The sequence below is a fragment of the Lycorma delicatula genome, chromosome 4, assembly GCF_047948215.1.
Source record: "Lycorma delicatula isolate Av1 chromosome 4, ASM4794821v1, whole genome shotgun sequence".
Taxonomy (NCBI): Eukaryota; Metazoa; Arthropoda; class Insecta; order Hemiptera; family Fulgoridae; genus Lycorma; species Lycorma delicatula.
The window spans coordinates 138,834,082-138,849,514 of NC_134458.1; the positions used below are offsets into that span (position 1 = coordinate 138,834,082).

The following is a 15,433-nucleotide window of genomic DNA, read 5'->3' on the forward strand; positions in this document are numbered from 1 at the left end:
AAAGTACTATCACCATCTGGGTCGTCATATGTAAGGGTGTAAAGGGCCCTTATATTTTATTTAAAAGCACAAACTACACAAAACATTTAAGACATAAAGACAAGGACAATCACAAAACAATTATGGGGTGTAAAGGGCCCCAATATTAAAATTTGAGATAGGTTCCCAAAAGACCCATTAAATTAAAATTAAAATTAAAACTTATCCTACCATATCTTTCTTTCTTTCTTCTACGAGTCTCATTTATAGTTTAAGCACCCTCGGGGCGACCAGAACCGCCGTTGAGCAGTATATCAGTAGCGCCAGGGTGCCATGGCAGTTGAATCCTTCTTATAAACAGGCTATAGGCATGCACAGCGTACACCCACAGCCTCGCGCCCTCAATCCACCCTTGAGGGTCCCCCATGCCATCATCGGACACACCCCGACTCACTGCTTTTGAATGCAGGTGAGCCAAAATGGCCTAGGCAAGAGGGCTACCTCCCGTCACTATACGTGCCATGTTTCGAGACTCCCTTATATGCATACATTTAAAATTAAAATTAAAATTAAACTTATATATATAAGCTACCGCTTAGAGTTTCTTTTGTCACAGCTTTAAACTTTCATTTTTATAGACTTTTAAGAAGTCCACTGGCCTGTAAAAATGCAACTATATTTTCTTCATTTCCATTATCCAGATCAGCAGTAATATTATTTCTAAAACAGAACCTCTTTCTGAGGTCCTCATATATGGTACACTCTTCTATAAGATGCTTGATTGTCAGTGTTTTATTACAAACACCGCACATTGGTCTCACTTCGCCGGTTAACAAATATAAATTTGTTAATCGCGTATGACCGATTCTAAGTCTGGTCACCACTACTTGTTCACGGCGAGTCAACTTATAGTCGCTTTTCCATTTATAAGGAGAAGATTTTACTGTGTTTAATTTTGTATTTAATCTCCTCCATTCAGCATTCCACTTGTTTTTTACTATGTTTGTTAGACGGTTTTTAACATCTGCCACTCTTACAGGAAATGCATCCAAAACATCGCAGACTGTTGCCATTCTGGCAGCTTCGTCTGCGATTTCATTACCTGTAATACCAGCATGCCCCGGAGTCCATACAAATACGCATCACTGTCCTCGCTGTTTTAGTACGTATAAAATGGACAGGATGTTTGCAATTAGGACATCCTTAATGTTCTTGTTCCGAATTGCGACGAGTGCACTTAATGAATCTGAACATATTAGCACTCTCTCTTCACAATAGTGTTCAGTGTAGCGAAGAGCTTGCTGAATTGCAGTGAGTTCTGCCGTGTAGACACTGGCCACATCTGGCAGTCTCCAAAAGTGGGCTTCTTCATTTACATATATCGAGCATCCAACACCATGTTCGGTTTTAGAACAGTCAGTATAAATTCTAATATGTTCTTCGTAACTACTGACGGTTGCCAAAAATTCCTGCTGGATGATCACTGCTGGTTTCTTTTTTATTTCTCCTTGAGAGAGATCCAAACTTGTATTAACCGCTGGCAAGAGCCATGGCGGTATTTCTCTAGTAGAAATTGCCAATGTATCTGGAATGGCAATTTCATATTTATTTCTTAATTCGTGGTACCTAATTCCGGCTGGTCTGGAATAGGTAGCACGATGTTCGTATAATGCAGCCATGGGATGATTCGTAAACAATTTATTATTTATATGAGCAGGGAAAGCCCATACATTTGCTGCATATCTTAACAAGAGGATCTCTCTTCTATAATGTAGTGGCATAATTCCGGCTTCAGACATCAGACTAGCCGCCGGACTTGTGCGGAAAGCACCTGTTGCGTATCTTATTCCGCTATTATGAACTACGTCTAACTTTCTTAAGTGCGACTTTCTAGCGAATGAATATACGATACATCTGTAGTCTAGTTTAGATTGAACCAATGCTTTATACAATCTCAATAATGTCTCTTTTTCTGAGCCCCAATTTAAGTTCGATAAACATTTTATAATGTTTAGGGCTCTTTTGCATCTATCACTCAAGTCCTGTATATGTAATCCCCATGTAAGGGATTTATCCAATACTAGTCCTAAATACCTTACGCTGTCTTTATATTGTATTGGATTATCGTCAATTGTCAAAGCAGGACTTTGATGAGGAATTCTCTTCCTACAAAAGTGTACACAGCACGTTTTTTCTGGTGAGAATTGGAATCCTGTATTCCTTGCAACTTCATTTAGAGCATTGATCGCTCGTTGCAATTTGTACCTCACCATAGCAGTCTTGTTGCTGGCATATACGATTGCCAGATCATCAACATAGACACTTTTGCTGATTTCTACTGGAATGGCTAATATCAATTTATTAATGGCAATGGTAAACAAGGTACCGCTCAACGGCGAACCTTGCGGTATGCCATTTTCCAAGATTCTTTCACATGAATATTCATTGTTGACGCGTACTTGGAAAGTACGGTCATTCATGTAGTTGCTGAGCAGTATAGGCAGATTGCCACGAATGCCCCATTCATGTATCTGGAGCATTATACCATGACGCCAGGTCATATCAAAAGCCTTCTGAAGATCAAAGAAGACTCCGACACAATGTTTCCTTTTAATAAAGCTGTTATATATAATGTCCTCTAAGCTGATCATTTGATCAGTGGTAGAATGGTATTGCCAAAAACCTGCTTGATACGGTGATATCAGGTTTTCTTTTTCCAAAACCCAGACGAGTCGATTATTAATCATTTTTTCCAATATTTTCCCCATAGCACACGTCAGAGAAATAGGACGGTAGCTATTGGGGTCTGTTAAATTTTTATTTTTCTTTGGTACTGGAACAACATGAGCTTTTTTCCACTGCTGCGGGTACGTTCCATCCCGCCATGTTTTATTATAAAGTTCTAATAATCTACGCTTTGCAGTGGTATTCAGCTGCCTGATCATATTATAGTGGATTTCATACGGACCAGCAGCTGTGTTACCTGATTTTTCCAACGCTTTCGCGAATTCTTCCATTTTAAATGGTACATTATATGAGTAATTATACTCAGTTCTAAAATTTAGTAGACCTTCGAGTTCTTTTTTTGTTCGAAAACCTTCCTCGTAGTTGGCAGTTTTGCTGGCCTTTTCGAAGTGATTGGATAACAGCTCTGCAATTTCATATGGCGTATCTTTTATTTCATCTTCATCTTGAAGGCTAGTTATGGGAGCAAAATCATTACGCCCACAAATCGCCTTCACTTTCCTCCAAACATCTGATGCAGTAGTAGTTTTGTCGATGGATGACACGTATTGCTGCCAGGATCGTTTTTTCGAATCTATCATAAGACGTTTTGCATACGCCCTGTATTTCTTAAAGGCAACAAGATTTTCTATACTAGGACGCTTCTTAAAGGCGTTATACGCCCTTTTCTTTCTTTTTATAGCTTCACTTATTTCATCGTTCCACCATGGAACGGGTTTCTTTGTAAGTTTCCCAGATGTTTTGGGAATATATCTCGATGCCGACTGAATTATTGCATTTGTTATGGCGTCGACATCGTCTCCGATAACTCCAGTTGTTTCTGGGAGTATCGTTCTAGCTGTGAAGCTCGTCCAGTCTGCCTTATCAAATAACCATCTTTTAGAGATTGGATATGTTTTTCTTGTAACATCAGTTACAATTTGCACCGGGAAATGATCGCTTCCATGCAGATCGTCTATGACATGGAAGCTGTACCTCGGTGCTATCGATCCACCTATAAGTGCAAGATCTATACAGGACGTCGATCCATCTCTGGCATTGAAAAAGGTTCCTGATCCGTTGTTTAAAATAATAAATTCTGAATTCATCAGGTACCCTTCCAGTTCTCTTCCAAGGGGATCTACTCGATCCGATCCCCAGATAAAATTATGACCGTTAAAGTCACCCACCAGTAAAACAGGTGGGGGAAGCTTGGAAATTAGTCTTTCTATGTCATCCTTATTCCAATCGTAATTCGGTAAGTATATGCTGCACACAGTGATCTTAAGCAGTCGCTTCATTCTTCATCGCTTCAACGGCGACCGCTTGTAGGTTGGTGTTTAGAACAACCGTTTCGGTGGTAGCTCTAGTCGATGTTAATATAGCTACTCCACCTCTAACTCTTACATTTGGGGGTTGATCTCGCCGAAATATATCGAAACCTTTTAATTTAAAATTTTCATTTCGGCGGAAATGTGTTTCTTGCAGACATATACAAATCGGGTCTACATCATGCACCAAGCGTTGGAGCTCATGGATGTTTGAAAAACATCCATTGATGTTCCATTGTACAATCGACTCGCTAATTTTTAATTAAATTATGACCTTGGTTTTCCTTTCGGCCATCCTTTTTTTCTCTTCTCCATATTGCGAACGGCATCATGTTTGCGGAGAACATCGTCGCCGGTGTAGCTTCCGGTCTCCGAATCGGAGACCACCGAAGCCGCCGACGACGACGGACATGGATCGGCGCCGATTGAGAGGCGGCAACCTGGCCGCTCCCCGACACGGGGGGCGCACCGGTCACCGCCCGTGGAAGGGGGGACACTCGTCCCCCCTGTGAAATTTTTTGTGGCCTGAGGCTTAGAGGCCACTTCAGTTACAGGAGGCTTGGGAGCCTCCATAACAGACTCTGTAGCTGTCACTTTCTTATCTTCAACTAAAATCTCGCTAAGACTGACTTGGATATCAGGTTTAGTGTCCGATTTCTTCTGTGCTGGAGCGACTTTTTGTTTTGCAGATGTGTCTTCAGGAGGCTGTACAATTATTCTTCTTGGCTTAACATGTTCTTTAGTGCTGAGAGGCTTCATTTTGTTTTCGATTATCCTCTCAATTAAGCCAGCCAAGGTAGGTGCGAGTTTGTTGATGATTACACTCTCATCAACAGCAACTGGAGCAGGAGCAGGAACAGCAGCCGCAGCCTGAGCATATGTTGTTGCTCTAGGTCTGCGGGTGTTTACGATCTTTTTTGCTTCAAAGTAGCTGACTTTTTGCAGGGTTTTTACTTCCTGCACAGCCACTTCGTCTTTGTAAACAGGACAGTTCCTGGATCTACAGGAATGCTGTCCTCTGCAGTTTATACAGGTAGGAGGCTCCTTACACGGCTCTCCTTCATGAACTGCATCACCGCACACGCATATTTGCGGCCTCTCACACCTAACAGCGGTGTGTCCAAAACGTTGGCATTTAAAACATCGCATTGGCTGCGGGACAAATGCCCGCACATCCAACCGATGTATGCCCGCTCTTATCTTCTCCAGTAAAGTAGGCCGGTTAAATGTAAGAACATGGGATGCAGAAAGAAGGACTTCGCCATTCCTTCTCATGTTCAACCCCCGACATTCTAATACTCCTTGCGGCGCTAATTCTTCTACAATTTCCTGCTCCGTACAGTTAAGAAGATCCCGACAGACCACAACAACCCTTGAGGCGTTGAGCGTGCTGTGGGGATCAACACGTACAGCGCTAGCTCTCCAATATTCTTTAGTCCTAGAATCTTCTGAGACTGTATATCATTAACAGTCTCTACATGAAGTCCCGTGAAAGTTTTTCTTATTTCTTTAACAGGGCCTCCAGCACATTTGTTTATTTCCCGAGCGATGAGGAAAGGACTCACCTTCGAGAAATTACCTTCTTCCTTCGTGATAACCAAATACTTAGGTTTTGGGATGCTGCTCTTAAAAAAAACTTTCTGCAAGCTTTTTCTAGCCTCAATCTCAATCCTCTTAATCTCCGTACTCTTTCGGCGTTTCGCCTCAGGCGAAACAGCCGGTTCTAAATGAGGTGTTTGCGTGAACACTCTGCCACGTTTAATTGTTCAGTTTCCATGAACAAATAATCCCTTCTGTAGTAAGGCTAGCCGCCGGGGTACACCCCCACTCCAGGGCTAACAACCCTGGAGGTCTGTTCCGGTACTCCGGTGGAACCGGCATATGTCCTGGCAGAGAGCGGATGCGCAGTCTCTGCACTGACTCCAGGCCCCTACACACCGAAGCTTTCAGGGCTCCCATGCTCCGATCATGGGCACCTTAACTACATGCTTGCCATCGCAGGGGGGCATGTGGACGACGAAAGGTCTCAGTTACACCTGCAAATAACTTTGACCGTGGCCGCCACATCGCCAGCTCTAAAGGAGGTATTAATCCAATTCCATAATCGTTAATAATGTCGTATCTGCAGGTGGCCGTAAAGTCCAGTCCTGTAATTGTAAATCGACCGAAAAAAGCATATCCGAGAAACACTCGGAACCCCATTAGCCAGCTATATGTAATGTACTTGAGTACAGCTGTTGCCGCCCTGGACGTGGAACGTAGATGTTGTGTTCCAGACGTGGGGAATATCTACCTCAGGGCTAAAAATTTATTAATAATGTAAATATAATATATTATTATAACTGTAATTATATTATTATTATTATTATTATTATTATAATAATACAATATTTATGTATTAATATTTTATTATTTATTATTATAATTATTATTATTAATTATAATATATAATTTAATAGTAAAATAAATAATTTATTTTTCAGATTCGTCAGTTACCTGAAAGTGTTATTGTAGAAACAACAGAATATAAATGTTTACAATCCCAATTCTCTGTATTATATAATGAATCAATGCAATTAAAAACACAGTTAGATGAAGCTAGATTGCAACTCCAAACTTCAAAGAATGCTCATCTTCGTCAAATTGAAATGATGGAGGTATGTAAATCGGTATGTGAATGGTTAAAGGTTTGCAAGTGTACTTTTTTCCAGAATAACCGGATTTTGTTGTGTTCAGTTTTTAGTTGAAGAAATTACAATAAAATTGTGATTAAATTTTTTTTCATATTCTATATTCAATGTAAACTTTCTTTTACAGTTTTATATTAATGTTTATTTTGTTGTGGAACTTTTTAAAAAAAATTGTATTAAATATAATATGGCACAAGATTATATTTTTTCTTTTTTTTTACAATAAAACGGAAAATGCCTTTTAAAAAAAATTCTGTTATAGCAGAAAAAAATATTAATTACCCTAATTTTTTATTTAAAAATGGAGGATGTCAGTTTAGAATACAAAAAATTAGTGTTTTATGGTAAGAATTTTAAGGCTATACAGTTGTCAAAATACTCATAGGAGTTATAAAACTCCTCTTGATGGATACAGTTATAAAGTACATAAAATGTTAGACAAAACTGAATTCCCTGTGCTTTCTTTTTTCCTGTTTAGCCTCTAGTAATTAACTTTCAGATAATACTTAAGAGGATGAATGAGAATGATATGTATGAATGTAAGTGAAGTGTAGTCTTGTACAGTCTCAGTTCGACCATTCCTGAGATGTGTGGTTAATTGAAACCCAACCACCAGAGAACACCGGGGTCCATGATCTATTATTCAAATCCGTGTAAAAATAACTGACTTGAGCGCTGGAACTGTTTTGACTTCCATATCAGCTGATTTGGGAAGACGTTTTCACAACTAGACCAACCCAGTGGGTTAAATTCCCTGTGCTAGCAGTAGTCAGTTATTTCTTTAAAAAAAAATAAATAAATAACTATTGCACTTTTCCCCTCAAAAAGAAATAATTATAGCCACTATTTTTGGCAGCCATTATTTTGCTCTTTATAAGCACATCCAAAAGAATGTACCACACCATTTCTTTTAAATGCTTTTTGAAGTTTTTTTTTGGGTACTACCCATGTATAAAGTAGATTTTTGTACATGTAAATTTCAGTTATATGTACATTGATTGTTAGTTTTTGTAAATTTTAGCTATCATTCTTTATTTCAATATTGGCTATTTTATATTTCATTAAAAATGTTTTAACAAGATTATTGTTGTGAGAGAGTTAAATTGAAAAAATAGTAATGTTGCACTATTAGAAGTAGGTTTTTTTTAAATATTATATGAGAGTATAAATCTAATTACAGAATTTCAAATTTTATAATTTAAGAGTGAAGAATTAATGGCACAAAAGAAATTAAGAACTGAAGTTATACAGTTGGAAGATCTTCTGGCTCAATTAAGAAAAGAATATGAAATGTTGCGTATTGAATTTGAACAAAATTTAGCTGCTAATGAACAAACAGGACCAATTAACAGAGAAATGAGACATCTTATAACATCTTTACAAAATCACAATCAACAACTTAAAGGAGAAGTTCACCGGTACAAAAGAAAATATAAAGATGCTAATGCAGAAATACCTAAGGTGTGTATTATTAATAATCTTTGTCTTGAATATTTTATGTAAAAATAAACTACTTTAAAATTTCATAACAATAGATGTATGATTATATATGTTTAAAGATCAGAATGACTGATGTAGTTTTTATACATCATTCAATACTTCTCTTGGCAATCATATTTTTAATGGTTAAAACATAGATTTTGCATTGGTTAAAAAATGAACTACAAAAAGTTTCTAGTGATAGAAAGAGAGAGACTATTCATTTTCATGGGATGAATCTTCATATTCATGGCAATGAAATATCATCATACATATGCATGGTGTCTGGTATTCATATTCATGGCAATGAAATATTATATATATTCATGGTGTCTGGTTTCACCAGATGCAATAAAAATGCATTATAGTACAATCCAATTAGAACGAGAGAACTAGAAAAAATGTTTTTTTTTTTTTAATTTCCATGTAACTTGAGTGAGTAGTAAAGAAATCTCTTCATATTTAAAAAATTATTTTTGGACATTTTAAATTAAGTTCATATATTTTTACATACATTGTAATATATAAAAACACCAAACGTTTCTGGTTTAGAATTAAAAAGAGTTTTTAATAAAAATTTAAAAGCAACAAAATTATCATAAAAGCCTTTAGCAAAGCTCTTTTCTTGCCTTTACATGAATGAGCTCATAATTAAAATTCAACTCACATCCATAAATGATATAAGACAATCGATAATATTGTCTAATATGGATTAAAACTCTCTTTTTGCAAATAAAGAAAAAAATAGTTTTTTAATGAAATTCTCTTATTTAAATAAAATAATTGTTTAAATAAATTCAAATTCATAATGAAGCTGCAAGCAATGGTATAACTTACTTCTGTAAGTTATAACTTACAGAATTAAGGGTTACTCAGGATTATTATTTGTGTAAGCAAGAACCAAAATTCTCCTTTATGAAGTAAAGGAAGTACTGTAATCATGAAAAATTTTGGTTTTCAGATTTCAACAGAAATATCCATCCATTTTGACTAGTTTCGGCATGAGACATATGTACATATCTCGCATAACTCAAAAAAGATATTTTGATACTTTGGATTTAGGACTGTTGTAACATCTAGTTGTGTACTTCCCCTTTTGATTACAATTGATTGGACCAAAAGTATCCAAAAGAGCCCAAAATCTAAAGAATTTGGATTTTGGACTTTTTCTTAACTGCAGTAATAAGCCTTCATTGAGAGCTTTTTAACAATATATCATAAGTGGTACTTATTTCCATTGATTCCATAGTTATAGCCAAATAAAACTAATTAATAAAATATTTGGATCTTATAAGAGGAAGGCACATCAGTTCGAATCAGACTTCATCTCTATTTTTTAACTTTTCTTTTCTTAGTTATTAATGAAATAACATTTTATATACTTTTCATTTAAAAAAAATGTGTATATGTAATTTAATAGGTGTACAAGGAAGTCATATGGTGTCTACATCAGATTTTTGTTTAAGCAAAACTCTTTTTTTAATAGTGAAAGAAAAAAAATTGAACAATATCAGAAAGGACATAAGTTTTTTCATACATAAATAAGGCTTTAATTTTGAATACACAGTATTATTGTTCATCTAAGCAAGAATCAAACATTTCCTTTCTCCTTGATTAAACAGAAACATGTATAAATCAGTATGAAAACAAAAGGTGATTGAAAGTAGGAAAGTTATAATGCTTTTACATAGACCAGATGTTAAATCTAATTGTAAACTGAAAATTCATCTTATTTAAACAGAAATTTTTATTTTAAATTATGTCCGTGATAATATATATCACAAACATTTAACATGATAATTTAGGAATTAGAGCTTTATACTCTACAGGAGGTATCTTTGTGGCTCAATTAAAAATGCAACTCCCGTAATTCATTTTTCTCAAAAAAGCAATGTATAAGTAATGTATACATAACATTTTATCTTATACCTTTTTATGAATTCACAAGTATATAAAGATTTCTGTACATGGAAGGTGGCCTGGAGTACTTTTCTTAGTTCTGTATTTGTGGTAATAAATTACATCATCAATTCTATTCATATTTAAAACAACATATTGTTTTAATAAATTAACATTTTCCTACTCTAATGAAATTTTTTTTTTGCTAAATGATTTAAATTTTTACACACTGAACATGTTTCTAACTTATTCTTTTTTTAAGCAAAAAAATGGTAAAGATAGCTCACAAGTTTTACAGTCTTCCATCCTACTTTACTTAATATGTATTTTATTCAGTTACATCACTTTCACTTTGTTGTACTTGGTCATAGATATATACATTGAACAAGATGTTTAATCCCATGTGAAATAATATAGTTGCATAAATAAAAAGCTGAAATGTTGGTAGGGTATACATGGAAAAAAAAGAACCTGTAAGGAAATAGCCTATGTGATCTTTATACAACAATGATTTTTTTATTTAAGTTAGCTGTCATCTTGCTCATGTCGTTTATTGGTATTTTATTTGTTTTAAATTATTATATTATGTTTGTTATTTAGTTAAAAAAAGAAATAGAAGATTTGACTGCTAGACTTGGTCAGCAGCCTGTTCAGGAAAAACAAGAAGGTTCATCTTGTGAATCAAGCAAAGAAGAAGAATCTATCCAGTCAAGTGGTATGATATTAGACAAATGTAAAGAAGAGCCAGGAAATATAAATATCAAAAGAGAGCCTACTGATGAGGAACCTGAGGTATTATGATGAATATTTTGATCACATTATGTTGATTAGGTTGACTAAATTTAATATTAATTTTTTTATATTTTGTTTAATGCATTAAATGCATCTTACTTCAATGTGTATTACAATACACATTGAGGTGATCAGGTCCTCCTAGGCAGTAAATGAGCTGATTTATTTACCAACAAGTTTGTACTTGGCTATCCTTGTTTGAGACTATATGATGTCAGCTATTTAGACATGATTAAAAACAAGTAGAAAGTAAAAAAAGAGTGTTAACAAGCCATGATATATCTATATTTGATATAGAAATTGTCAGTGTAAGATAAGGTAATTGGCAGAAGAAGTCATATTTGAAGATTTTTGATTTATTTTACAGATTTTCTTGTCGTCTGGTGATAGTCCAATGTGTCTACTACATTTTTTTTGTTAGTGTATAATTCATCACATTCTCTTTAATGTTATATATTCATGCAGTTGCTTTCTCGTAAGTTTGCCAAAATTTTGGAATTTTAAAAAGGTGTTGATTATTGTCAGGATTTTAGGTTAACAGGCAATGATGTTCAAGTTTGTTTTTGTATTTAATTAATTTAGTTAATTTGATTAATTTTGCGTTTATTTATTTACTTAACTAAATTTTGTTCAATTAAGATTTCTTAAATATCAATATACTTTATTTTTTAGAATGAGGAACCAGGGAATGGTGAATTAGATAAGGATAAACAGTTAACTCCACCAACAATAAAAAAAGAGAAAGGAGAGGGAGCAGCTGGCACTAATGCTAATGCTACTGCTGCTGCAGGAGCTGGTAAAAGAGGAGAGGTTAAAAAGGAACCGCATAGAGACCAACATCGTAGTAAAGATGCTAAAGCACCTGAATCAGAATTAGTTAGAGATCTTAAAGCACAGTTGAAGTAAGTTTGTTTATAAGGATGAATTTCTTTTCTTTCTGTGCAATAATTAAATAATATATTTCTTCTTTGATTTTATGTGATATTATTGACTTACTAAATAAATGTATTTTATAATTAAAAACGGAGCTAATCATAGGCAACTGAAAGTTGTACAAAATCTCCAGAAAGAAAGTGTTAGAATAGATAGTCAAATCATCAGCTTAACCAGTTCAATTAAGGGCTTTGAATTCTACTGCCATTTTGACTTGTTGCATTAAATATAGTTCATTTACTTCTTTTTTGTAATTGATTGTAGCTAATTAATGAATTTTGTGATGTATAGAGCATATGAATAATGACTGGGATTCAAAGAGCTTTTGTATATGAAAGACAAATTACTATTCTTCCTTCAAAGGTTGGCAGTTTTAAATAATCAGAGGATTATGTGCAGCAGCTTTACTCAATAGGCATTCTAGCCAGTAGTTGGGTCTTTTGTGCAAACTGTCGATAGGCGATCCAGTTCTTGGACAGGTTTATTTGAGGTCAAAAATTAGGTCAATTTAAAAATTATCTACACTTTTATCGTAACACACCTTCAAGATTGTCATACTTCCTTCTGAGCATATGTGCTTAGAGTTGGTACTACTACAATCATGTGTGCAAAATTTTATCCTGATCACGTCATTTGTCTTCCAGCTATTACAGTGTAAACATGTATGCTCCGCTAGCAGTTTGCATCAATGAGAAATGAAGAACAGTGATCAGTGATGTGATTTTGGTCAGAGGGTGTGAAATTCATCATAGACTTTTATTATAATATGGAGATAGTGCTTTATCATGTAAAAGTGCTTGGTTCATGGATTGGGATGTTTAAGAGTGGCTGGACATGCGTGATGCGCTAAGAGGGAGCAGAGCAGGACACCTGTCAGTCTCCACCAAGGACAACACAATTCAGCAAGAAAGTAAGAGATTGTTCTGGTTAATAGGAGAGTTACCATCGATGAGGTAATGTCTTTTCTGAACATCAGTTATAATTCTGCTTATAAATTCATCCATGATGAGCTCGACTTTGATAAAGTCTATTGTCAAAGAAAGTGTTGTGTTGAATTTTGAGTTACTGGGACACCCCCCTACAGCCCAGATCTTGCTTCCTCCAACTTTCATCTGTTTGAGCCACTCAAGGTTGCTTTGCGAGGTCGTCAATTTTCCACATAAGAAAATCTGTGCAAAATAGGATAGGAAGCCGTGCAAAAGTGGCTTAGCAATCAACCAAAAACCTTCTTGGAAGGAATATGCAAGCTTGTGTACCATTTTTTTTTTTTATTTGTGGGCAAAAAATGCCTTGGTGTTATCATCACCTGGATTGTGGACCATTGCACCAAGTGCATTGACAAGGGATGTGACTAGAAAAATGATGTACAAGTTGAATCTCTACCTTTGTGTGTAGATAATTTTTGACTTGTCCTCATATAGGCAGCATTGCCACTTGACCAAGCTTGGCTAAGAATAGAAAACTGTTGCTTCAGGATACTCCTTTTGTATTATCAGCTCTCATTTAGTCAGTATGGATTATAAATTCGAGATTACTGCAAATGGTAAGATATTTGTTTTATTTTTATTTGTAATGAAGTTAAAGCATCATCTGCTAGTTTATCTTTCACAACATTGCAGAGCAGAAATTTTAGAAATTACATATTTTTTTAAAAAATTTAATATTAAACTCAGATTGTTTGTAGAGTCAAAAAGCTGATTGTAGTGATGTACTTCAAATTACTATTATCTTTCATAACTTATAACTTGAAAGTTAATATATATTACTGATATGTAACATCTTTTAAATCTTTCTTAATCAGTATCATCAACAATAAATTGGTTACCAAAAGAAGTATTAAGTAAACAGAATTTGTATACTGTAAGGCACCATTTTATTACTTAATTATCTTCAGTCCTTTGAATTGGCTTTGAATTCATTGGCATTGAATTCAGGCTTTGAATTGTCTTAACAAATTTTTTTAAGTGATGTATCAGTGGGATTTTCTGATTGTGGATATGAAGAACAGAGTTTGACTTTTCTTCATAGGAAGATAGTGACAGTTTACATGATAACAACTGTCACATCCTTTTCTATTACTGTAAGTACTGCATGGATCATTTCTGTTACGGGTAAAAATAGAAGACAGTTAAAATTTACTGGCAGACAAGGTTATTAGTATTGATACAACAAATTTGGTTCTATATAATTTTATTTTAACTTTTGTTGATGGTTAAACTTAGTGGTTCGAAAACCAACCAAAATTCTGAGCAATTCATTGTTAAACATAGGATTTTTAAAGTGGTAGATATTACAGGATAAGAAATGTACCATTTTGGTATTTTACTGTGGATGTTGAGTTAAATTCCCTACTATTGGAATAAAGTAGAAAGATTTAAAAATTCAGTAGTAACTGAAACATTTTCATAAAATAAATTTGTATTAATTTCAAGAATTTGGACTTTGAAAATAAAAAAGTGTGGTGATCAGTGTAAAATTACAAACTTTATAAAGTTAAAAAATTAGTTAATAAACTAAATCAACATCTTCAAACTATGTTGCTAGCAGGGGAAATTATTGTTGTCGAAGTGACAATCCTTCTGAGTCTGTCTAAAAATTAAACAGTTGTTCCCAAGAAGAGCTATAAGTATGGCACAAAAGTTTTCAAAACGTATAATCCTAATGGTTATATTTAAAACTCAATAATTTATGAAGGATAACAACAAAATACAGGATTAACAAGATCCTGGTTAAAAGGATCTTTGTCATTATGTTGTCACAGAATTCTGTGAAAAGTTCTTAGGGAAAGGAAAAACTATAATTACTGATAATTTTGATAAGTTTCCTCCTTAGCAGATGATCTTTTATTGCATGGCATATATATAGTGGGAATGTTTAGATAAATATCACAGAAATATTCCTGAACAAGTAATTTCAAAGAAACATAAAATTGATGATATATATATGGCTAATAAAAATCATTGTGGTGTGCTGCAAAATGTAAAGACAAAAGGTTTAGTGGATCTTCCATGGTTTAGGTTAATAATACAGGTGGATAAAATATAAAAAAATATTGATGTGGTAAAGCTGAAGATTGTATTGTAATACCATCTCCGGCTGGTATGGTAAAGGGACATTGATTTGGCTGACCAGCTAGCTTGTTATGTAACACTCGTATAAAAAAAGCATACATTGGTAATGAAAAGTGGCAACAGACACTCAACTTTTCTTTTTTTTTGTAAATCCCTACTTTGTATATAACATGAAATATGGCTGTTAACACTTTCAAAAGGCTCTGGATGATTACTTGTTAAAATTAAAGCCTGCATGAAGTCCGTCTGAAAGCAGAGATTTCAATTCACAGACCTTGAAATGTAATAAAACACAAACTGGAGAAACTATGGAAAGATGTAGCTGAAACCAGAAAATAAGAAAAATATGCATGACTTATGATAAAATATCAGAAGAGTTAAAATTGCTTTAAACAAAGGAAAAAGAATGGACAACTTAATGTACTGTATGTTCAACAAAACCATCTTTCTACTTAGATTTTTAAGTCATGAGTTATTGTTTTTCTTTTTTTTTATTAAATTAAAATGATTTTTTGAATTAAAACACCATAGTGTG

General features: G+C 34.4%; 1 protein-coding gene across 3 annotated transcripts in view; it reads left to right on the top strand.

Moving 5' to 3' along the window:
* Positions 1–15,433, top strand: part of Bre1 (E3 ubiquitin-protein ligase Bre1) — a 73,193-nt gene that overhangs the window by 33,674 nt on the left and 24,086 nt on the right. For all 3 annotated transcript variants that reach the window (XM_075364246.1, XM_075364248.1, XM_075364247.1), the window contains exons 8-11: positions 6,518–6,691; positions 7,928–8,185; positions 10,703–10,894; positions 11,567–11,796. In XM_075364246.1, coding sequence (XP_075220361.1) covers positions 6,518–6,691; positions 7,928–8,185; positions 10,703–10,894; positions 11,567–11,796 — 854 coding nt within the window. The remainder of the gene's footprint in view (positions 1–6,517; positions 6,692–7,927; positions 8,186–10,702; positions 10,895–11,566; positions 11,797–15,433) is intronic.